The sequence below is a fragment of the Idiotropiscis lumnitzeri genome, chromosome 3 (genome assembly GCF_059441095.1).
Source record: "Idiotropiscis lumnitzeri isolate Australia: NSW breed Sydney's pygmy pipehorse chromosome 3, RoL_Ilum_1.0, whole genome shotgun sequence".
In the NCBI taxonomy this organism is placed as follows: Eukaryota; Metazoa; Chordata; class Actinopteri; order Syngnathiformes; family Syngnathidae; genus Idiotropiscis; species Idiotropiscis lumnitzeri.
In genome coordinates, this window is record NC_142393.1 from 5,659,080 (window position 1) to 5,681,941 (window position 22,862).

Below are 22,862 nucleotides of genomic sequence, written 5' to 3' on the forward strand. Positions count from 1 at the left end.
GGCGCACAGTGGGTGTTGGTCTCAGCCCCGTGGCTAAATGCACCCGCTAAATGTCATGTATGTCATGTGAGCCGTTGTGGTGTCTGATACTTGTCAATGTTTTGAGGTGTAGGATAATTACTGGGGAGGGGGGGGGGCTCCCTGGACTTGAAACGGGGCCACGTGGGGGACTGAACTAAAACCGTAAGAGGATTCAGGACAGATGGTGTCCCATTGTTTCGGGATATCTTTGTTATTATTGGAAAATGGGGCGAATTATAGAATTATGGACCACCCCCCACATCAGCACCCTTTGAGGTGAATCAAATCGGGCCTCTTGAGGTAAGTGTTTACCACAGGAGGAACTGATTGTTCAACCATCAGTTCATCACAGTTTAACCAAAGCTCTTTCCATGGCCCAATTTATACTCTGCCGAAAGCACAAGATTTGCTTGTCTCACTTCCCTCCCCGATTTTCTGTCTCAACTCACCAGATGGAGAGGGGGCAGCGATTCTGTGTGTGTGCACGCGCATGTTTGTGTGAGTGTGCGTGCACTTGTGTGTACGAATGTTGTTCACGCATGGCCACACATGAGTTTGCATATTTACAGCTACGTTGTGCATACACAAACAAAAAGAGAAACACAAAAGACTGTCTTGAAAGAAAGGTGAGGAAATCATTTAGAAACCACAATTTGCCACGAGCAATCCAACCTGACCAGAGCATTTGCACGTGAAGAGAAAGAGCGAGAGGTTGTGCGCAAGCGTTAAGGAGCGCTTGGGGGGAGGAGGAGGGGGAGTGGGTGGGAATGAGAGAGCGAGAGAGAGCGAGAGAGAGAGAGAGAGAAAGAAAGAGAGAGAGAGAGAGAGACGCGCAAGCATCAAGTCCCCGATCATCCACCAAACCATCCTTATACTGTAAGCCCCCCAGTGCCACTATAGGAGACCCTCAAGCTTCATAATAATGGATGGAACAAAGCCGGCAATGGACTCCAACGCGGAGGAACCTCAAGACGAAGGACAGGAGAGCAAAGGTAGGCTTCATTCCCCGCTGCCGTTTGCGCCACTATTCTCTCTGGAGCGGTTTGCGCCAACCTGAGTCGCGTTTCCCTCGCTTGCAAACAATAGCGGCGCGATTATTCAACCGTCCTGAATCCAGAGGTGATCAAAGACGAGGGCTATCGTTTTCACCTAGCCCGTGCTGCAGATTTGGTGCGATCGCGTTGCTCAAATGGACGATATCCGTCTGATGCACACATCAGTATTGGTAGCGCTGCGCCCATGCGCGTGCACGACTACGTTTTTTTTTTACACGAGACCTCGCCATCATCATCATCATCGTCAGCGTGCACCGGCGTCGATCGGAAGCTCGGTAATATGAGGAAAGCATCGTTTTAGGGTTTTTTTGCTCGTGTGTCTGCCAGCAAAAAAAAAAAAAAGCTGCAGGTCCAAGCCGCACTTGACGCAGATTGAAGCTCGGTCCGAGGGTATCGGACACACGAGCATCACTATTTATTAAGATTCCACGTAAAAGCTTCATAAAATGGCGTGAACTTTAATCACACTGCATTTATACGTGTGTGTGTGTGTGTGTGTGTGTGTGTGTGTGTGTGTGTGTGTGTGTGTGTGTGTGAGAAGATGAATTGTAAATGACGTCAAACTGTTGCTGCTTCTCCCTCTGTGTGTGACTGGGGAACGTTGAACACAGTTGCAGGGTACTGATTTTTTTCCCCATCACACTCTCATGTGATGGGATTCAGATAGATGCAAAAACACAATAGGAAATGCGAGAAACTGATTTCAGAAAAAGTAATTACTTTGAATATGGTAGTATTTCTGTGTTGAATGCATGCTTTGAAGTGGCTTGGCCTCGGCTGGTTGAGTCTACGTGTGAGCATCTCGGTGTTAGTTGTGGCCTACAGCAGCTCCTTGCAAGTGTTGTAGTTCCTGAATTGCTCCACTGTTTTGTTTTGTTTTTAACTCCAGTTGAGCGGTGGCATTTCGGAAGCGATACCTTAAATTCCAGCGTGCAAATTTAAACTTCAAATTTGGGCCTGTTAAGTTGATTACAAAGTTGTTATGTTGTATGAATTGCCACATGTGGAGGCAGATGTTAATTGGTCCTTCACTGATTTGGTCTGCCTGCCACGATATGCCCTGAAAACAAATTTGTTGAATTGATTTCTTTTTATTTCATCAAGTGGTTGGACAGAATCAAATCATCCAGAACATTTTTTTTAAGTAGATGTAAAGTCCACTTTAAAAGAAAATGTTGGAATTACTCTATTTTATTTTGTCAAGTGGCTGATCCAGTTGATTTTATTTTGTGTGAATAAATTCAACATTTTTTCTCTTTAGTGTCGCAAGCATAGATACGCGAGTCAAATAAAGACACATTATTTGTCGTCAATAAATAATAATTTAGGCTAACAGGTGTGGGGATGACCGGCAAAATGACCAAATCAAAACCCAACGAATTCCATAATTTCTGCAATTCATCCGCCTGACACACAAGCGCGGACTCTTGGGCGGTCTCTTCGCAGCTATGCTGATATAAATTGGAGACGAAGGGGTGTCCCTGCACTCCGATGGTTTAAAAAAGCGATTACATCACTCCCTCCTGAGGCGTGCCGCTACACACGCGTCTAATGGGAGCCCATCCCGCAACATCAGCTGGGCGAGCCCGTTTTAACTCTACCACCTCCCCCCCAACGCCCCCGAGGATGGTTGAGCACCATAGCCGCCATTTTCACAATGAAAAGTTAACCCCGTGAATACTCGCCAGTTAAAGCGAGCGATCGTCAAGCAGCTGCAGGTGCGATGCTGCACAAGTGAGTCCACCCACGCTGCTGCGCTGAAATAAATTGCAGGGTGGCCTATTTGTGTAATCATTTGTGCATGTGTGCGCTTTTTGACATCTGGAATGTGACCATGAGCTTATAGGCCTCCAATAAGACGCTGAAGATTTACGGAATCTAAAAGACGAGAGTGCTCGAGTAAGAAGCTTGTGTTGCCGGGCGCCAGCCGCTTTGGCTCCAAATCGTCGCGCGAGTTGCGCGCGAGCGTCACGTTCAGGTACGGGGTCAAACAACCGAGGCGCAGATTGGGAATTCTCGGGTTAGATGATTTTTTTTTTTTTAGGCCGATGCCGTTTCCGATATTTGACAGAATGACGTCCAGATGAAACTTTGCTTTACTGTCCCTGAATGCTTTTTATAACAATACAGAAAGAAATTACAGACCGAACATTTGACTATTTCACACTACTTTGACAGAGAATCTTTTTAACTTTAAAGTCAAACACAATACAAAATGAACACACTCTCAATGAGCAGAGCTGATGTTATTCACTAGGCCATGCCCGTGAAAAGCAGACATTCAACACCCGGCTTCGACAGGACAAACAGTTTATTTATTTATTTAGCTTCGATTACGTTTTATGTTTTTATATTCTACAAAAAAGAAAACCTATAACTTTGAACCTATCGGGGGCCCGGCTTCACAGGGCAATCCCCCCGCCCTCCAAGATACAGGCATAAGTTTCAGCTCATCAAAGCAATTTGTTTGGTCGCATCCCATAATCATGCTTTTGAAGATCCTGTGAGGTCGGCCTCTTCTCTCCGACGTTCAGTTTGAGAGCATTATTTTTAATGAGAGAGAGCCAACAACCTCCTTGAATCCCCTGTCAAGCTGCAGCTTCCTTGCGCATTACGTAAAGCAGCACTTTCTCGCTGCCCCCAGATTCGATGCTCAGATGGGGTTGAGATTACGTCATTGTCTGGAAGGGCTCAAAATGCTGCAAATGGAGGTGATGGGAAGGTTTTTTTTTTTTTTTTTTTTCAACAAAGCTTCCGTAAAGAAAAGGATCAGCAATCTGAGGAGCATTTCTGAAACATCTGTGACCACCAGGAAAAAGATGCGATTAACTTTAAGATTGCCAGAAAGGGGAAAAGGTCCGCGATTGAAAAGGTCAACTTGGGTTTGATGGCAATCCGTCAGGTGCCGGTGCTGACATTTGGTTTGTGTTGCTGATAACGATGGGATCCTCTTCAAGCCTTCAGCCTTCATCTTCGTCTTCTTCCTGATCTTTGCACTTTCGATTCCTTTGTCAAAATAGACCCGATGGTTTATTTCCACCCTCGAGGGTAAAACAGATGAAAACAGAGAGAGGAAGAGTCAACCGTGCTCAAGATTTTGATTGCAGGGAGCATTAATGACAACAACCATCTCACGTCCATGGACTTGTTTCATTTTTTTTTTTTTTTAAATAAATGTTCTGCACTTCGTCAGCTTTCAATGTGGGGAAGTTTGATATTATAAAAGAGTTTAAAATAAAGAGGGAGACTACTTTGCGTACAGATAAAAAAATATATATATATAAAAATAAATATATATATATTTTGGGTCATTTATGTCGCCGATCGATAATAGGTGATAAAAAAAAAACCTCCATCCACACCCATCCACTCCACTCCGCCCCCCTGGCATCAAAAAAGTATAATCGACGGGGCATCAGCTCTGAAAAACGGCTCCATCTATGGGCTGACTATTTTGTCACCCAAAGTGGGTTGCCACATATTAAACAGTTCCTGTGATATACCAAGATGAAGTCATTTGACAAATGAAATTGCCCCAAAACTTTGCTTAAACAAATTTAATAAAGTTTTCTGCCCTCTCTGCACCCCTTTGAACCAGTCGTGCCGTGACCTCTGGTTTCAATCACATTAAAGGTCAACATTTACGTTAGCCAAGAAGCAGAGCGAAATCATTTAAGAGCAGAAGAAGTGACCTGGTCCACATATTAGCGGGCCAATAAACCCATGGCTTGATGACCCGCCTTCTGAATTGGCTCAATATTTGCGATGAAGCGGCAGGCCAACAAATGATATGAAAGAGGGACGTTGTGGTGTTAAAAAGCTAGCAAGACTTGAATGTAGCAATACTTTACTAGCACCTCAATCGCTGATCAAAGTGCGTCGTAACAAATAACACATTCGCATTAATTTAAATAAATAAATAATAAATAAAGAATACTAAATCATTTTAAACTCGCAGTGCGAACATTAGCCCTGTAAACAAGGCGCCGCTAGCCACGGTTTGCTAAGCTGATAGCCTGACTCAATCGCAGTAGAGTATCTAAAACACTAAATTAATCATTTGTATTTCATTTTTTGGAAGTATACAATAAATAAAAAAATAAATAAATGAATAAAAGAGTTGGTAAATGTACCTGTCAAGCAGAAATGTTGCTAACTCAGCACTCTCGTTCCGGAATCTCTCAGGTGTTTGTGGTCCCTTCGCTCCAGGCACGGCGTCTGGATTTTTTTTCTCTTCTGGGAATTTGGGAGGGCTGGATGGAGGGATAAACAGTTTTTATGACATCACATTCTGGATTTAGAAGTTCTATTTTTCCCCCCCCAAATGAGTGGATAATAGAGAATATAAAAGTACATTGAACTGAATATGGCCAAAGATCCTTCGACAAAATACTTACAAAAGCCTGATAAAGTGACCGAACGGCAACGGCAAAATCAAAACCACAGAACAAGATGCAAGATTTTGCTTCTTGACAACGAATTTAAATCGATGCCGTGTGGCCCCCTTTCAAAATGGCAAGCATCCAAATCATTCAGTGTGGTTACGATCGTAGACTGCACCATAAACCGTCTCTTCCTCCTTTCACTGCTCATCCCTACCCAACACACATGCGCGCACACGCACAAACACACGAGCAACCTTCACCTACTGTATCCTCCTCCGAGCCTGGAGCGACGTGTGAGGTCATGGAAGCACGTGAAAGCCGTCGCACAGCGAAGGAGAGGCTCGTGTGTTCCTCATTTGAAGTCATTTGCCCAAAGCATGCTGTCAGCCTCCATCTGGATGTGTGTGTGCATGTGTGTGTGTGTGTTGCGCTTTCATTTGTTTACGTGCCAATGACCAGCGGTGGTTGAAAAGGGGAAAAGCTCTATTTTTAAATGCGTACTGTGTGGCGTAGCATTGCGTTCACGTTCACGCCACTCAGCTGCCACGTGGTTGGATTTAGATATGCATGCTTGTTCACGACACGGGTTTTGCGGCCGTGTTTGATTCTGGCTTCACGTAGACGCATAATGGACAGCAGTAATGTTGGGGCACTGCTTGGTGCCAGTCGGCAGCGAGATATGAATAGCAGCGTGACAGGTTGGCACAGCAGGCTTTGTTCTCGAGTGACGTCAGCCTCCTCTGGCCTTCCTCCATCACCCACGGATTCTGAATCCCCTCCTCAGTGGCGACGGATGGCGATTACGGGACATCATCAATTAGCCATGTTCGCGCAGAATCACGCATCTCACACAATATTCATCAAGCCTCAAAGAATGCTGGAAAGTGAATTTCCCTAATCACATCACAAGTCGGCCACCGACATCTTCAACATCTCCGAGAGAGGGACATCAGCCAAGTTGGTTGCGTAATTGCTGAGCCACTCGCTTGGTTGGCGCCGCGCAACTTGTGGCCAGAGGGGCCATTTTGAATTTTGGTGTAGGTAGGAGGACTAAAGCTCATATCGTCCACTCTGCTTGAGCCTAGCCGACGGCGTGATTTCTGAATACGAGACGAAAAGACAAAAGACACGAGTGCCAATGTCACGTGTTTGCGTGCAGTGCCGCATCAAGCCACGGAAAAAAGCTCCTTGAATGCTTCAATGACCTGAAACCATCTCTGAACCCTTAAGAGCTGTCATCAGTGCCGTCCTTTTGAAACTTAAGTTTTTTTTTTTTTTACTTCTGTTAAACATAGTGCAAAACCATATTTCCCCATCAAAATATATGGATCGGCTATTAATCCCTTCCAGTCCGCCCCCCCCCAAAAAAAAACAGCAGCAAAAATCTTTGTAATATATTGTTAATAACATAATAATAACATTTTTTTAGAACGCAAAGGAATGAACAGTTTGTGCGTCATGAATTAAGCGTGTTCTTCTAGTGTGTGCACCAGTATAATATAGACATTCATAATACCCAAAGAAGAGTTTCACAACTAAATGACTCAGTAAACTACAGTAATCTTTCTTTTTTCCAGATGTTGTTATACTGTCTGTCTACATATATCTTTGCACCATTTGTGTGCAACGATCCGTCGCTGAACTACCTCAACACCAATGTGAGATTCTTTTGCCCGTCTGTCGGATTATGCATTGTGTGTTAGCTTTAAGCTAGCAGACGTTTGGCAGGTATGAGATTTTTGTTCAATACAAAATGTGTAATTGTCTTCCTTTTATGTTCGAACTTCAAATGGGAACACATTAAACATCTGGAATCAAGCACTTAGAAGTACGGATTATTTCGAGTTATGGTTTCAATTCTGTGGCCATGCATGGAATCTTCTTAAACGTCCTTTGTGAAAATCATTTGACTTGGTGCGCTTCATAACAACGGCGAGAAATCAAGTGAGAGAGAGCGATGGAGAAAGAACGCGCGCGGGAGCAACAACAGCCGTTGTTCAGCTCAGTCCAGTATACCACTGAAACTGGGTGGGTGACAAGTTGCCATGGCAACTGATACTTGCCAGCCCCAAGGAAAAGAGGTGCTACGTTTGTTACGGGTAAAATCAATACGACTCGTTACCCGTGATCGTCAACCAAAATTGCACACCAAGGCAAATTTGCTGTTAGCTAAAACATCCGTCCATCCATTTTCTACATCTTCATTCAAGTCAAGTGAACAATTTACTGCAAAAGCTGTTTAATGCCACTCTCAGTTCAAGTTTACTGTCAAACTGAACATAATAGAAGGAGAATTACAGGTTGTGAATTTAAAAACAGACATAGCTTAGCCGTTATCCTGCTATCTTAATGCTAATGCTAATGCTAAGACATAACGGGAAACACGTACAGTCTATAACCTTTTAAGCTACTGAAGTTTTAAACACAACCAACTTTCTGGCAAAATCTTCTACTTTAAATATATTCATTTTGGTTTCTGCTAGTTCCAACTTTCATGAAGAAAAATCTGCATTGGGTTTCTAATTTTTTTATTCAACTTGAAACTCTCGTGAGTGTCTGTCCGTTTCAACTGTACAAACCTTCAGTCGATTGCCCGCATTTTTCCTTCTCGCTTCGCCTCCATCCCTCTCAAGGCCAATCCCGAGCCGTCCCTTTTCCCCGATGCTACCGAGAGCGCTGAGATGATATACGATGCGGCGGGCCGACACCGTCGAAGTAACATATTGTCTCAGCCAGCGAGTCACTCTAAGTGCAGCGTGGGCAGCTGGTCATATTTCAGAGGCAAGGGCGAATGTCGAGGCGGCAGGATGCAGCGAGGTGTAACTCAGGAGCAACGGGCTGACCTCAGAGTGTCACCTCAATTCACTTCTAATGAATAGTCCATTGATTTCCATTAGGCCCAACCACTCTGGCCTGTCTGTTTCCTATTAGCGGGCTTTTAAAACCACTTCCACGGGCGGACCAGATAGCGTGAGTGTGTTCAAAAAAAGAATTTTTTTTTTTGCTGTCAAGCCTTTAGGGACAGGGAGCGAACGCATCTCCACAGAACTAAAAAGTTTGGATTTGTTTTCAAGTGGTTTCGCTTATAAAGTCGTCTCTAAGTGGTCTTGAATTAAAAATGGGGATTAGGACACCTCGAAGAAGGATGATCCCAATGTGCTGTTCTATTTTCTTAATATTCTGACTGTGGTATAACACTCGCGGATGAGATTGGACGTTAAAATATATCTCAGGTATTTATGTGGAAAACTGAGCAATATTTTGAAGTTGTCTTGTATTTGCCAAAACAATGCGCTCAGTTAATTCTGATGCAAGCCGCCATGTTTGGAGCGGATGTGACAAGTCGTTGACTGCAACCACCAGTTGCTAGCCTATAAATGTTAATCTATCTTGTTTTATATATATTTTTTTTAACTCCTAGGTGACCATAATAAGGCGTCATAGAAAAAAATTCCACTGCCAGGGAGGCCGAGCACATAAGCGGCGCACGCTTCCTCATTCAGGATCCGCCGGTTCTCACCCGGCTGAGAACATGGCATCCAGACTTCGATAATGTATTTATTTATTTATTTAGACCGAAAGGATGTAACCTGCCGTTACTTGCGGTGTAACCAAAAAAACGGGTTTGTATGCAGTTTTTCGTAAATATTAATTCTGACCACCACAGGTAGACTTTAACGCAGGATGGAATATGAGTGTGCAACCCCACTGGTCACCAAACGCGTTGGGCCCCCAAATCCCTCCCCCCAAGACTTGGCCCGTTTCCTTGCGAGGGGTTTTAGTTTGAGCAATCCAACCTTTTTTACGCCACAATCCCATCAGCCCGCTTCTTCATTAACATTAATGGGATTTGGATCTATTATGCAACAAACCTCTCCCCCCCGTTATGCAACGCAAAATCTTCATCATGAGCAGCATACGTTGAAGGGGAGCGTCTTAACTCTCTGACTTAATCTAGCGCCGAATCACAGCGTTTATAGCATGCGCTGGCCGTAACCCCGGCATGCTGAGCACCACAGCGTCAACGTGAACGCTCTTGTTGAAGTCATGAAGCCAAGCAGGTGCCAGCCAATCATAGGGTCGAGCCTGGAAATATTTTTTTTTCCTCTTAGTGGCGAACTTAATAATGTGAAACGCGCTGGCTAGCCACGTCAATCTTAGGCTATCTTAGCATTTAATGTCTTCTCCGTCTTTTCTCGTCATGCGAATGATACTCAGACAATGTAGCCTATTCACCACCACGGAGGCGCCAGTTACTAATTTAGGAACGACCCCGTAATGTGTTTAGGGTCACCGGTGCCCAGCCGAAGCTTGTTTGCTAGCTCGTTGCCGCGGCGTAAGTAGCGAAGAGATTCCTTCGACCTCAGACTAGCAACAACCTGCAGTCGGTGATGTGAGCCCAGCTTTTGGATCTTCTCCGCACTTTCTTTTCGCGGTTGTCTCAATTTTGCTAATCGATACATTTGATGATTCGCAAAATGCAGAGTTGGCCTCGCAAATTGCGATCCGAAACCTCTTATTTTGAGCCTTGCGGGGTAGACACAGAGAGGCTCAGGAATGAATTTCGTACTTTCCCAATCTTCAGTGAGCCAAGGCACGTTTTACATTAGAAAATATTTCATGCCACCAAGCACAGACGTCACAAATTGGATTCAAAGGTTAATTACGTTGCGATCTAAAAGCGTTCTGCCAGTCACTAAATGTCGACGCCATCGATTGATGGACAAAAATAGATGATTTTTATTACAGGAAATACTGTGCATCATTTCAGGACCATTTATGGGAACCAAGATGATAATAATAATCTCTCAAATGTTCCACAGCAGTGTTCGGGAATCCCCTATATGCAATAAACAGGAATCCCCTGCTATATGAATTATTATTTGGTAAAATGTACTTTTTTAAATTATCAAGGTGTTCAAAAAATTGTTTTTGTCTGACTTTAGAATGTTAAATTCTATTCCTAATAAAGGAAATAGTTTAGAATGTAGCAATATAAAATTTTATATTATATATATATATATATATCACACAAGGTGCGGCTTTTGGGTGTTTATTCGTTTCATTTTTCATGATTTTCCCGTGAATAATACATACAGTAAATCTTGTGCACATCCAAATCAGGATTGTTGTTCCAGATAAGCTGCAATGAACTTCCCTTCCTTTAGTGAAGGCAAAAATCAATTTGCTCTTTTAAAGCCATCAATAACGACGCACTCCCACGAGAGTGTAAAACGGCCAGCTCTGACGGGTCGATAGAAACCCCTCAACGGATGGTTTTCATTTCAAAATAAAATTGATGTGGTTTTGCACGATGTCTTTTTATATGGAGTGTGCCGCAAGCCAATCTCCGAGTAAGATGAACGCAGTGTGTGCGTGTGGATTCTTAATTTGGTGGAAGACCTGTCATTACTTGTCTGTGTCAATTGATGGGGTCTGTGATGAGAGCTGAAAGGTATTTTTTTTTTTTTAGCCCCGGCGCGAGTTGAGTGTGAAAGTGAATCTCGTGTTCTCACTGGATTATCTGTCATGGATCATCACGCAAGCGTTTCTCTTTGAGGTTTCACACTTCTGTAAGAAAGAACCTCTCATTTCTGCAAAGGTGCAGGTGTACTTTTTCAAAGGCACTTATAGGAATGCGTGCTCATTAGCAGTGCCGGACTAAATTTTTTTGGGAGGCTGATGCCGATTCCGACATTTGGCAGAAAACAATTCCGATAACTAATTAATCGGCCGCTGAATTAAGAAAAAAATTAAATTAGAAAAATATCTAATGAATAAAATAACTTTTTTGCTCTCTTCACGATTGCAAAAAATATATTAATTACAGGTAAAACATTTGACAGTATTACAATACTTTTTTTACTTTACATAAATATTTTTCTTTTTTTTTGGGGTGAGAATCGTAGATTTTTTTAAGACTTTTTTGTAAAGTTAAATAATAGTATTTTAAAACGGTCTAATGTTTTGCTTGTAATTGTTAAGGGAGCAAAACAATATATATATTTGAGAATTGTCGCTTTTTAAAAAAAAACAATTTTCTTAATCTCATCATCTTTGTCTTATGTTGTAAGAGTAAAATCGGCAAAATGGGCACTTTTTGCCAATCATAAAAAAAAATTAAAAAAAAAAGCTAACATCGTCCGATTAATCGTTGGAGCCCAACTCATTAACGTGGATGCCTGAACTCATCAAACTCTCGAACATGCAAAAAGCTGATGAGGCTTTGGGGTTGTCAAATGGAGCAGGTCGCCTTGGAAACACAGAACAAAAGACACTTTCTTTCATCCTATTTTTCCTGCCTGACAAACTTCCTGCTTTGCTGGAGAATCTATTTTTAACAATCCATTATATAAGAGTTACCCCCCCCCCCTCTTGTTGCTCTTGATTCTCTTGACTGTTGATGCTCATACGCAAAGGAGAACCGCGTGATGATTCTGGAGTGTATGAGTACATCCCAGGATTTCAGAGGGAGAACACTCAAGTGCTGCTTCGCAGCTGCCCTAGAAAACATCTCCTCTGCTTTACAATCATTTATTTAGCACCAGGAGATGTCTTATTCATGCCATCTGGTCATAAGAAGTGTGTGCATGTGTGTGTGTGTGTGTGTGTTTGTGTGATGTTTCTTTTAAGACAAAAGGGAGGAGGTGAACGTAGTTGTGCACTGGGGCTGCTGCTATCATTAAATCTGAAAAAAAAAAAAAAAAAACGTTCATAAGTTCCAGCAGCCAGCAATATAGCACTAGATGATATTTTGTAATAACACTATTATAACTTAATGAAATAGAATGAAAAGTTGGCGTATTGTGATTAATTTATTGTATTGTAGGTTACATTGTCTGTCTATGTCTGTTGCTCCACCGATGGTGTTTAATTATCTGCTACTCAACGCATTTTAACTCCACCACATAGATACTTTTTGTCAAATGTCTTTGGCATTTCTTATTTCCATCTTCGCATTAAGCTTGCAAATTAAGCTTGGAACGTTTGCATCGCAACCTGCAATACTTGAATAGTCGCATGCCAGCATCTTTATAACTGACATATTTTTCTTTTTGCAATTACTAGACTAGCACGACTGCAGATCTCAAAAACATTGTCCTTAAAAAAAAAAATCATCGTCTTTAAATTGTTCTCATGCATATTGCCAAGACCCCACTTTTTTTCCCTTCAAAATGTTATTTCTTTAAAATTGTCCTTTTTTATTTTATGTTCTGTATAAGTTTAATCAAAGATCAATCAAAGAATAAAGTTTACACACAAATTCTTGACCTCTCAGCGCTCTCTTTTTTTCTTTTGTTAAACATTTGCAACTTTAATGATGTGTCACTTTAAGATGTCACACTTTTTTTAAACACGATTTCACAAAAAATTACAAATTATAGACTGACAGAAACACAAATAATAACCTGAACGGTACCGGGAGTGCGCCCTCTACTGGGCCTATGTGGCTGCTGCACCCATCTCACTCATTTCTATCCTCAAAACGTCTTTCGGCCACAACTTTTGAATCCAATGGCCGAGTCACTCAAAACCATGTCAACTCTCCCGTTTTCAAGTCCGATCACCCAGAATGGACTTCAAATGGCGGTTCTAACAATTTCCATCTAGCCGTTCAGTTAGCTCCGCCCCGACTGACTAAAAGATGAGTTTCTAATTTTCGAGGTTCAATAAAGTGTTAGAAAATAAGCACGATGTAATGAGACGGCGCATCATTAAAATTGCCAAATAAGTCAAAGGTAAACACTCAAATCGGTGTGGGCGGAATCAAACGTTTAAGCCCACCCCACGTGGACGCCCGCGTCAAACTCCGCTCTGCAGCCTTTGCTACTCGTTTTCAAACGGGACTCGATTTAACCCTGCGCTTCTGCCACCTGCAGGATGCTTCGAGTGCTGCATCAAATGTCTGGGCGGTGTGCCTTACGCCTCCCTGGTGGCCACCATCCTCTGCTTCTCTGGCGTGGCCCTGTTCTGTGGCTGCGGCCACGTGGCGCTGACCGGCACCCTGACCATGCTGGAGAACCACTTCTCCCGGGTCAGCAGTGATCACGCCACCCTCACCATGGTGTAAGTTCCGGCCCTTCTCCGCTACTTTGGAGAATTCAACCTTTGCTCCACTTGAACCCTTTCTTCTTTCTACGTGACCAGCATTCAGATCTTTCAGTACATCATCTACGGCATCGCCTCCTTCTTCTTCGTCTACGCCATCGTCCTGCTGGCCGAGGGCTTCTACACCACTAGCGCCATCAAGAAGGAGCTACAGAGTGACTTCAAGACCACCGTGTGCGGACGCTGCATCACCGCCTTCGTACGTCTCTCTCTCTCTCGCTCACACACACACACACATTCACACACTCAAAAGTGTGGAAAGATCTACACTTGTGCACATTTGAGCCCTTGGGGATAAAACTGGCACAGTTTGTCCTTTCTAGCCTGATTACTCTGATTGCCGCAGATGTCCAATTTGTGTTGAAACCGTTGGCCTTTAACAGTGGTGAGCCAACAAGGCCAGCAAAAGCCTTCACTCTCAACACTTATCAGAAGCGCCAACCGAAACTGAAATATTATTGTATTTATTCCAGACAGTCAAGTTTCTTCGTTTCGTGTTTTTCTTGGCTGCAAGTGTGTGCATGTGGAGTTTAGACTTTTCTTTTGGTCAGTATGTTCGTCCCACTGCCTTCAGAATTGCAAGTGTTGGCCAATATAATTTCAGCTATACTTTATAGAGTGAACCGCCCCCATATTCACAATTTGGCATTCATCAATTTGCTTTTTCATTTTTTAACATGCTCTTATTTCAAAGCAATTCAAGTATTACTTTGGTACCACCTAATGTAATCTTGGTATTCATCAATATCGATTTTTTTTCCCCCCATAAACTCCACGTCACTATGCCATTACAATTGTCGGTGCAGCATCACCAAAATTTATCATGCGTGAATGCCAAAAGGGAGTTAATGACTTCAGGCCGTTTGTGTGAAATGCTTGTGGTGTCACGTCCGTTTGTGCTAGCGTGTTATTTCGTAGAATACGACTGATTGTTGCATTTGTGTCGAATAATTGAATTACTGGATAGATTGACATTTGTATTGTGAACATGTTAGAAGCATGATGTTGATGCTTTATGAGCATTTCTGTTTGAAAAGCTTTTTCCACCATCTTGTGGCATCTAATCACGAAAACCCTTTTGAGAGTTGATTATTCACGGATTTTTACTATTTGCAGCGGCGAGATTCCCCGTCTCCCACAACTCTTATAAGGAACAGAGTCATGGAAACTAATTTCTCTTCGTCTTTTCAGTTCATGTTCCTGACCTACATCCTCGCCCTAGCCTTCCTCGCCATCTTCGGCTTCACGGCCATCCCGGTGTTCCTCTTTTTCAACATGTGGAACACCTGTGCCGCCATGAGGTCCCCGGACTCCAACATCACCTCGCCCGACTCCATCTGTGTGGATGTCAGGCAGTATGGTAGGTGGCACTGCACCATGACAAAGCCGACACTTTTGGTAAGTAAAATACTGTGAAGCTAGAATTAAATGAAAGGAATATATAAAGAAGGGCATCGGTATTGGGTTATATTTGATCAAAGATTGTCCTCTTTTAAATGTAGATGGGCAAGATTTCATTTTTTTTACCATAAAGCATGATTGTCTATGTCACCCAATCGTTTCAATTTCAATAGGTACGAAAAAAAATAAAAATACATTGAGATGATGGAAATCCTGATTGGATTTGGTTGCAAATCCACTCCAGCTTTATCCCGCTGTGTGTTTGACGGCCCAGTGTACTGTATGTGACCCACATGTGAGGCACAGCTGGCTCGCCTCCCAAGTGGGACAAGGATCACTTCGGCGTCACAGGCGGCCACGCTCTTCATTGGCCGCACAATTGGAGTCCCAACTTGATTTTAAAAATGGGTGTTATCATCTTTTGCTTTGGCAAAGAAATGAAGACAATTTCAGTATGATTTAAGGCTTTGATCCCACAGGTATCATTCCTTGGAATGCAACACCGGGAAAAGCTTGTGGTGCCACTCTGGGAGACGTTTGTAACACCAGTGAGGTGGGATGTTTTGCATTTCTTGGCGTTTGGATTTTTTTTTTTTTTTCGTTTGTTTGTTTTTTCGCCACTAACCCGAAATCTGTTTTGGATTGTAGTTCTACCTGTCCTACCACCTCTACATTGTGGCGTTTGCCGGTGCTGGAGCGACTGTCATAGCACTGGTGAGTCTCTTAATATGCACGTTGCCATGGCACAATTATCTGTTTCCATAGCAACCCCGGCTCTCTCTCGCTCAGTCAGTAAAGCCACGGGATAAAATTTTCCCCAGCTGCCCACCTCTGTGTCTGTGTGAGCACAGGGTCGCTGTTTCTGTTTTAAGATCGGACGAGCATTTGTTCCTCGTCATTCAAAGCGAGACTTCCCACGGAAAATATGTGGACAGTCTGTGGGATAAAATCTTCTCAAATGAGAGTCCGTGAACCATAATATGGGGGTCTGCAATATAACTAACTATAATTGAGAAATGCAAGAAAACTTTACTTTTAAGATATTTTTATGCATGTTATTTTTTCTCTCTTCTACTGAATGGTGCTCAGCCCAAGATAAAAAAAAAAAAAATCCTGATCTTGTGAAGTCTAAAATCTACACTTTTAATCGCAGAAAGTCAAACTCAGCTATTAAACGAGGAATCCGTCATTGATTAATCGAACCAACCCAACTTTCATCCCTATCACGTTGCGGTCCACCCACTGCCACATTGCAAACACTCCACGCCAAGAGTTTCCTTGTCTTTCCTCAGATTCACTATCTGATGATCTTATCCGCCAACTGGGCCTACCTGAAAAGTGTCGTCTCCACGCACGACTACCAGGACATCAAGACTAAGGACGACCAAGACCTGGAGGCGGAGGCGCGCTCCAAGGAGGGCCAGAATTCATCCTCCTACTCATAAGGATGAGTGACCCGGCTTCTTCCAGCACTGCCCCTCACACCCCACCACACCTTAGTACCCATCTGGCTCCTTCATAAAAGAAAAAAAACAATTAAAAAAAAAACACGCTAGTTCTAGTCAATAGTCCCGCCATCTCCTGAGTCTCTATGCTCTTCCCTTCCGCCATGTTGGGTAGAGTGGGCGTGTTTTCCCCACCAGAAGGGAATGAGATTGAGGGTCAGGAAGAACGGCAAGCCCCCCCCCCCCCCCCCCCCCGCCCAACCCCTACAAAGGGGTTCTTCCATCAAGTTGGAGCTCAAATACGGTCCATTGTTTTTACGAAGCGTCAACTGGCTGTTGGGTTGCGGCTCGTCCAAGTGGCCCGGCCGATGACCGTGCCGACCCCCGGCAGGCCTCGCCCCCCAAGCCGACACATCCTCTCGACGCCTAAATAAACATTGTTTACTGTCAGCGCTCGCCACACGGAAGCAAGACAGCAACCAACATCCTCTCTTTTTTTTTTTGATGTTTTATATACATATATATATGAATATGAATATATTGTGTGAATGTGTGCGAATGTTGCTGTTTTTTAATACTTTGGGAAAATGCCAGGTACTCTTAAGATCTTTCTTCTTATGTTTTTGGTGTTCATTTTTTTTTTCCACTTTACTTCTATACATTGATGACTCTTTATTTATAATGCTTAAAATATTGTTACTGTGCAAACGGAAAAAAATTACAGATATGTCTCAATCGAAAGCAGTGTTTCCCAGCCTTTATCGAGCCAACGCATATATGTTAAATTAGAAAAAATAAATAAAAAATCTCTCCGCACACAACCAACCAAAACTTTCCTTTCAAAAATAAAATGGCTAATTATGGTCATTCTGTGGAAAAGCAATTAATTCTTCTGCCTCTCAATATGTTGCGGGGATAACTAGCCAGAGAAAGATGCATTATTTGTAGTCAATAAAAGTGAAATTGAATAATTCCATGCGGCACACTGGTTGGGAATCACCAATGTCGCATTTTACGATGACTTCCTTTTGTGAAAATTCCCAAATGTAAATACTTGTTTAACCCAACAAAAAATGTTGAATTGACGCAACGCAAGCAGTTTTTGTCCATGCTCTTTATTCTTTCTTTCCAAACATGTACGTTCCCCTTGTGTTTAGCACCCCAATACTAGATCTGCGTTTGATATTGCAATTGTAATGTAACATCTTCAATCATTTTGTTTTGTGAGGGATACAGTGCAGTCATGACACGACGGATTGAGCTTCTTGTGATGTAAACATTGAAAATGTGAAAGAATTTACTTCATCAGTTTTGAGTTTTAGGCAGCTGAGTTTCTCTTATTCTGTATTGATTATTTATCTTTCTTTTTTTCATTTTTGTTTTGTTTTTGATGACCAGCCAAAAGAGTGACTTGTTAGTGCAATTGAGTGTTTCATTTTTTTTTTTTTTCAAAAGCCTCTCAGATGAGCCACAGACTGTTTTTGGATGTTTACACTCTAAACAAAACAAGTCAGGAATTTTCATACATTCATTTTATAATCCGATATTGTTTCATAATCATAAACTATAATGTATAATTGATGATCACTGCTTAGTCAACCCTAAAAAAAAATAATGAAAAATACAATTTGATGAAATGAAGCATGTCAGTATTGTCCACGTGTGCAGCTGTCTATTCTGTATTTAAAAAAAAAAAAAAAAAAAGGACTTTATTGCCATGCGTGCTATGTTTGATAAATATACGTCCTCTGCCGCCAGGTGGATGTAAAGGCAAACTTCAATTTCCTATCAGACAATTCATGTCAGGGTGTTGTTGTTTCCTTGTTATTTGCATGAAGGAGACATGACTGTGTCTTTGCAGTTTTTTCAGGTGATGTGTAGTCGATTGTATGACAACTTTGGTAGGCGGTGTTTCCCCCCCACTTCCTCTGCACCCCTACCCCCTTGCCCCTTTTCTAAAAAACAAAAGAAAAAAAATATCCATTGTACTTTGATGGCAATGTAGTCCATGTAGGTGTTTCCTTATGCTTTTTATTTTCAGTTGGAAATAGTTTTATGACTGCTCTACAGTGCTGATTTTTGTAACCTTCTCTAGTAAAACCGGTATTTTTATTATCGTGTCACCGATGTCTCCTGCCTCTTTCTTGACTTTCTTGAATTTGACATTCAATCACACCATTGCTTTATATCAGTTAATGGATTTTACTCACATAAAAACAAAACGGTACATAAAGCACGTGACGTATTTCCACAAGCATCCGTACATTTTTCACCGGTGGTTTGTTTAATCTTAAATCTTAATTCGGCATCTTACTCGACAAATTAATAGATATACAGTCATGGGTACATTGGGGTACACCTTGGACTGGTTTTATGCCAACTGCAGATCACATATGGACTAACAAGCATTGAGATGAGACACAAGTCGTATTTCATTTAATTCTCACTCCTGATTTAAGTGTTTGCAGTAAACACAAGAGTGATAAATTGATGATTATTATTGTATTTAATTTCACAGTTCCTAATTTATATTACACATTTAGGGGTCACTCAGTATAGCAAAGGGTTTCGGGGGCACACAAGATACTAAAAAGGCTGGGTTTAAAGGGTCGAAAGCCTTTGACAATCAATGCTATCCGTTAGCCTATCAATGGGGTTTTCCATTGTGTGTTAGCATTAAGCTAGTGGGGGCTTTTTTTTTTTTTTGCTTGCTTAAAAAGACTCAACGTGTAATTGTCGACGTTTCTGGTTTCGTTTGACTATAAAATCAAACCTGGGAGTGGCATTAAAAAGCTCTAAGCCTTTAATGTTGACGATTGTCTACTGGCTACCAAACTGCTGCTTATTGTGAAACGAGGAGAATTCACTACAAATGTGTGCCATTTATTTCAAAGAAGCTGACTTAAATATTTTGTGGGAAGTGCTAGCTCGGCAGCAGTAGTACCCAGGGAAAGTCCACGCAAGCACGGGTAGAACATGAAAACTCCAAACAGAGATTCGAACCCACAACCTCAGAATTGTGATGCATACACGCTAACCACAACAGCACCATGCTACTCTTGAGAAGGAATGACCATTACTAGATTTAGCTTCACAAGGAGACTGCAGTTCAACACCATGCAACCGCCAAAAAACATACAAATATAAAAACAGAACTTGAATCAAAGTTTGGAAACAAAAAACAGACTCCGAAGAGGCCCATGGTGACGATCAAATCAGAAAATGTGTCTACCATTGAACATGTCAAGTGCTTATAGAGCAGAAAAACTGTGAAAGACTTCAAATTCTGACATTGAGGAATATTTAACTTACCTTGAAAAAGAAGCAGTCGAGCACGAATGAACCAAATGAGCCCTCATCATCTTGAGCCTTTCCACGTGCGTCACGTCACGAAATTCAAATGTCATGTGACTCGACCGTCATCTGGTGGACAGTGAAATGTAACTACACTTTTTCACTTCAATGTTTATTGTGACGATCCATTATGTTCCTCACGCTCGATATAGAAGTACAAGTACTGTTTAATATTTGTTTTAACAACAAAAGAGGTAAAAGTAGAAGTACTGATTCAATTCCATGACTTGGCGGGGGGGTAGAGACTGAAAGGCACTTGCCAAACTACATGCATTTATTTTTACAATCAAATATCCTTTTTGATAACTTTTTGATAAGAAAATCAAATAAAACCGCACACTTGATGGTCATTTCTGTCTTTTGTTAACTTGCAGACTGCTCATACTAAGCACACCCTTACATCATCACATATAAAGTATGTTTCTATTTCATATTTTTTTTTTAGTAATCAGTAGTAGAACATGGTTGGTTTCACCCAAGTCACCTATTTTGGACCACCGAAAAATGTAGAAAGTAATCTTTTTTTGAAAAGCTATATTTTATGCACAACTGAATTTCTGAACAGTGCATTTACAAATATTTACCGATGTAACAATTTTATATTTGACAAACAACTAGCACACTATTTTGGAGTATTATGCAGTCGTGTATGCATGCGTCAGTGCGCCATGCAAGGCACTTCTCGTAAGGCAAACAACCCCAACTTTACTCTTCGCTAAGATTCCCATTGACGTCATTTCACATCAGCGCCACTCAAAGTTCAGCAGCAGCTGGAATCGGAGCAGTTCTTCCTCCTCAGGTCCACCGTGTTGGTGTGCATAAAATGCTCAGGGCGGTCGTCCAGCGTGAGGATCAGCCGAATCGCCTCTTCAAAGGCTGACGCCACATTGGTCGCATCCTTGGCGCTCGTCTCAAAGTAGGCCATTCCTCCGTTGTCACGGCACCACTGCTGCGCTTCCTCCCCTGACACCTGCCGTTTGTCCACGTCCAGTTTGTTGCCCAGCACAACAAAAGGAAACTTGTTGGGCTCCTTGAGGTCGGCGTAGTAGGTGAACTCTTTCTTCCAATTGGCCAAGTTGCGGAAGCTTTTCGCGTCTTCCACACTGAAGGTGAGCAGGCAGCAGTCGGATCCCCGGTAGAAGGGCGTGCGCAGGCTGCGGAAGCGTTCCTGGCCCGCCGTGTCCCAGATCTGCAGGGTGATACTTTGGCCGTCCACCTCCAGCTCTTTGTTGAGGAACTCCACGCCGATGGTGTGGAAGAGGTGAGAATCAAATTTGTTGGTAACGAAGCGGTTCATGAGGGAGGACTTGCCCACGCCGCCGTCGCCCAGGAGAATGACCTTGAACAGAGGTGACTTGGAGGCCATGGCGTGAGCGTGGCCGGTTTTCAGGCGAGTGGCAGCAGCAGGCGTTTACATCCACTGTTAGTGCAAAAGGACAAAAAGAATAGAGCGTTAAAGAATCTAGTGTACAATGTGCGGGGATAAATGGGTATGACGCCATGATGGTAGTTATGAGGAGTTGAGTTTGCAAATCCATGAATAATCAACCTATCCATCAATTATCTAAGCCGCCTCTCCTCACGAGGGTCTCGGGGGTGCTGGAGCCTATCCCAGCTGACTTCGGGCAGTAGGCAGGGGACACCCTGAACTGGTTGCCAGCCAATCGCACGGCACACATAGACGAACAACCATCTGCGCTCACAAACGGTCCTAGGGACAATTTATAGCATTCAATCAACCTACCATGTATGTTTTGGAAATGTGGGAGGAAACTGGAATCTGATGTGAATCAAATACTGTAACCGCCAGTGTGAATTCCGTCCAGGCTCGTAGTACCCCAGATTTTGATCCTAAGAAGATACAATATTTTAAAGGGCTGTCCCATCAGATTTCTCAAAGTTGGAAGCTTTGAAGTGGCAGACTTTTAAACGCCTGTCACATGAATCCTTGGGGGGGGGGGGGATACCAGCTCACCCGTGACATTTTTATGCGCAGCAAAAAAATTAAATATTTCTGCCCACAATTTCTTTTTAATATATACAGTGTTCATACATAAAAAACAAACCATACTATGCCTTGCCACGTTTGAGGACTGTTTAAAATTGGTTCGACTTTTATGCTAGCAAAACGCTAGCCATAGCTCAAATATAAGTGTAACATTTCAAAAATTCAGTAAATTACAAGAAACCACTGAATGCCGATTAGGTAAATACCAGAATCACAAAAGTTATCATAATTTGAAACCTGCACTATATATCAAATTGAAATGTTCAACAGGAAACAAAACAATATATAGTCAATAAATATGAATGTAGTAAAACAGTCTGTGCGGCGAATATTTTTTTTAAGTCTTACTTAAGAAAAAGCACAAAGTGATGTGATTTCACCTGAACATAAGAAGTTGGACCTGTCCGATAATGGAACCATGTCGTCTTCGTTGACTTGCTCCGTGTCCTTCCATTCATCCGGGCGAGGAACTTGCGCAGGGAGGTGGCAATTTGGTTTTTGGCTGTCTGTCCCGACTCCCGAGGACGCTCATATAAGACTCGTGTCTCAGTCACGCCTCCACTCGTCATGTGCAAACTGCCACACTTGATTGTTTCACCCATTGGGGGGAAAAAATAGACTCTTTGTATCTGCAGCTCACATGAGCATTGACTGTGGAGAACAGTTAGTTTTGCAAAGTGGATGTAATCATGCAGTTCTCATTTTAATGACTTTTGTCTTGGGTAAATACTTTTCTTCTTCAGTACAAAAAGTTGTACTATTTACAAGTATTTTTTTTTTAACAATTGTATCAAGTACATATTCAAACTCACTGATGGGCAAATTGGGACCAGAATCCTTGCTTAAAAATGAATAAATAATAATGATTTTGTATAAAAAAAAAAAAATATATATATATATATATATAAAATTCTCATCTACAGAAGACCCCGCATACTCGCGGCTCTCCACCCGCAGATTGAACTATTCACGGATTATTTGTCAATATGAAATTTTTTGGGGGGGGATTTTGGACAGTAGTGCCATTTTTTTATGGAAAACACATATTGGAGGTTCATGAATAATGTTTGGGAGTAGAAAAAAA

At 42.3% G+C, this 22,862-nt stretch overlaps 2 protein-coding genes and 1 long non-coding RNA gene across 7 annotated transcripts in view; 1 reads left to right on the plus strand and 2 right to left on the minus strand.

Annotated features, from left to right (window-relative positions):
• LOC148339571 (uncharacterized) overlaps window positions 1-19,875 on the minus strand; it is a 35,708-nt gene extending 15,833 nt beyond the window's left edge. The window contains exons 1-3 of one of the 4 annotated variants that reach the window (XR_015842437.1): window positions 19,729-19,849; window positions 5,210-5,329; window positions 3,817-4,117 (exon numbers count right to left, since the gene is read on the minus strand). This is a non-coding gene — a long non-coding RNA (uncharacterized LOC148339571). Of the gene's footprint in view, window positions 1-3,816; window positions 4,118-5,209; window positions 5,330-5,473; window positions 5,755-8,040; window positions 8,228-19,728 lie in introns of those variants that run through there. The other 3 variants (XR_015842439.1, XR_015842438.1, XR_015842440.1) reach the window with 3 other exon arrangements.
• On the plus strand, window positions 816-18,539 carry LOC148339575 (neuronal membrane glycoprotein M6-b-like). The gene is made up of 7 exons (XM_088289401.1): window positions 816-1,013; window positions 13,342-13,528; window positions 13,610-13,769; window positions 14,762-14,930; window positions 15,451-15,524; window positions 15,620-15,685; window positions 16,264-18,539. Exons 1-7 carry the CDS (start codon window positions 944-946, stop codon window positions 16,414-16,416), a joined length of 879 nt encoding a protein of 292 aa, XP_088145527.1. The 5' UTR covers window positions 816-943; the 3' UTR covers window positions 16,417-18,539.
• Window positions 19,876-20,336: 461 nt separating the features above from the next.
• Window positions 20,337-22,269, minus strand: LOC148339576 (ras-related protein Rab-9A-like). Of its 2 annotated transcripts, none has more exons than XM_088291903.1 (2): window positions 22,159-22,269; window positions 20,337-21,190 (listed from the first exon to the last, which is right to left on the minus strand). In XM_088291903.1, the coding sequence occupies exon 2, from the start codon at window positions 21,134-21,136 to the stop codon at window positions 20,531-20,533; it is 606 nt and encodes a 201-aa protein (XP_088148029.1). In that variant the 5' UTR covers window positions 21,137-21,190; window positions 22,159-22,269; the 3' UTR covers window positions 20,337-20,530. The 2 variants fall into 2 exon arrangements, with proteins under 2 accessions (XP_088148029.1, XP_088148028.1); XM_088291902.1 differs by lacking the exon at window positions 22,159-22,269 and adding an exon at window positions 21,515-21,548.
• Between the last annotated feature and the right edge of the window lie 593 nt (window positions 22,270-22,862).

Coding starts and splice junctions, on each gene's coding strand:
- LOC148339575 (XM_088289401.1), top strand. CDS start 944: ATGGATGGAACAAAGCCGGCAATGGACTCCAACGCGGAGGAACCTCAA. Junction 13,770..14,761: donor GACGCTGCATCACCGCCTTC/GTACGTCTCTCT, acceptor TCGTCTTTTCAG/TTCATGTTCCTGACCTACAT. Junction 14,931..15,450: donor TGTGGATGTCAGGCAGTATG/GTAGGTGGCACT, acceptor TTGATCCCACAG/GTATCATTCCTTGGAATGCA.
- LOC148339576 (XM_088291903.1), bottom strand. CDS start 21,136: ATGGCCTCCAAGTCACCTCTGTTCAAGGTCATTCTCCTGGGCGACGGC.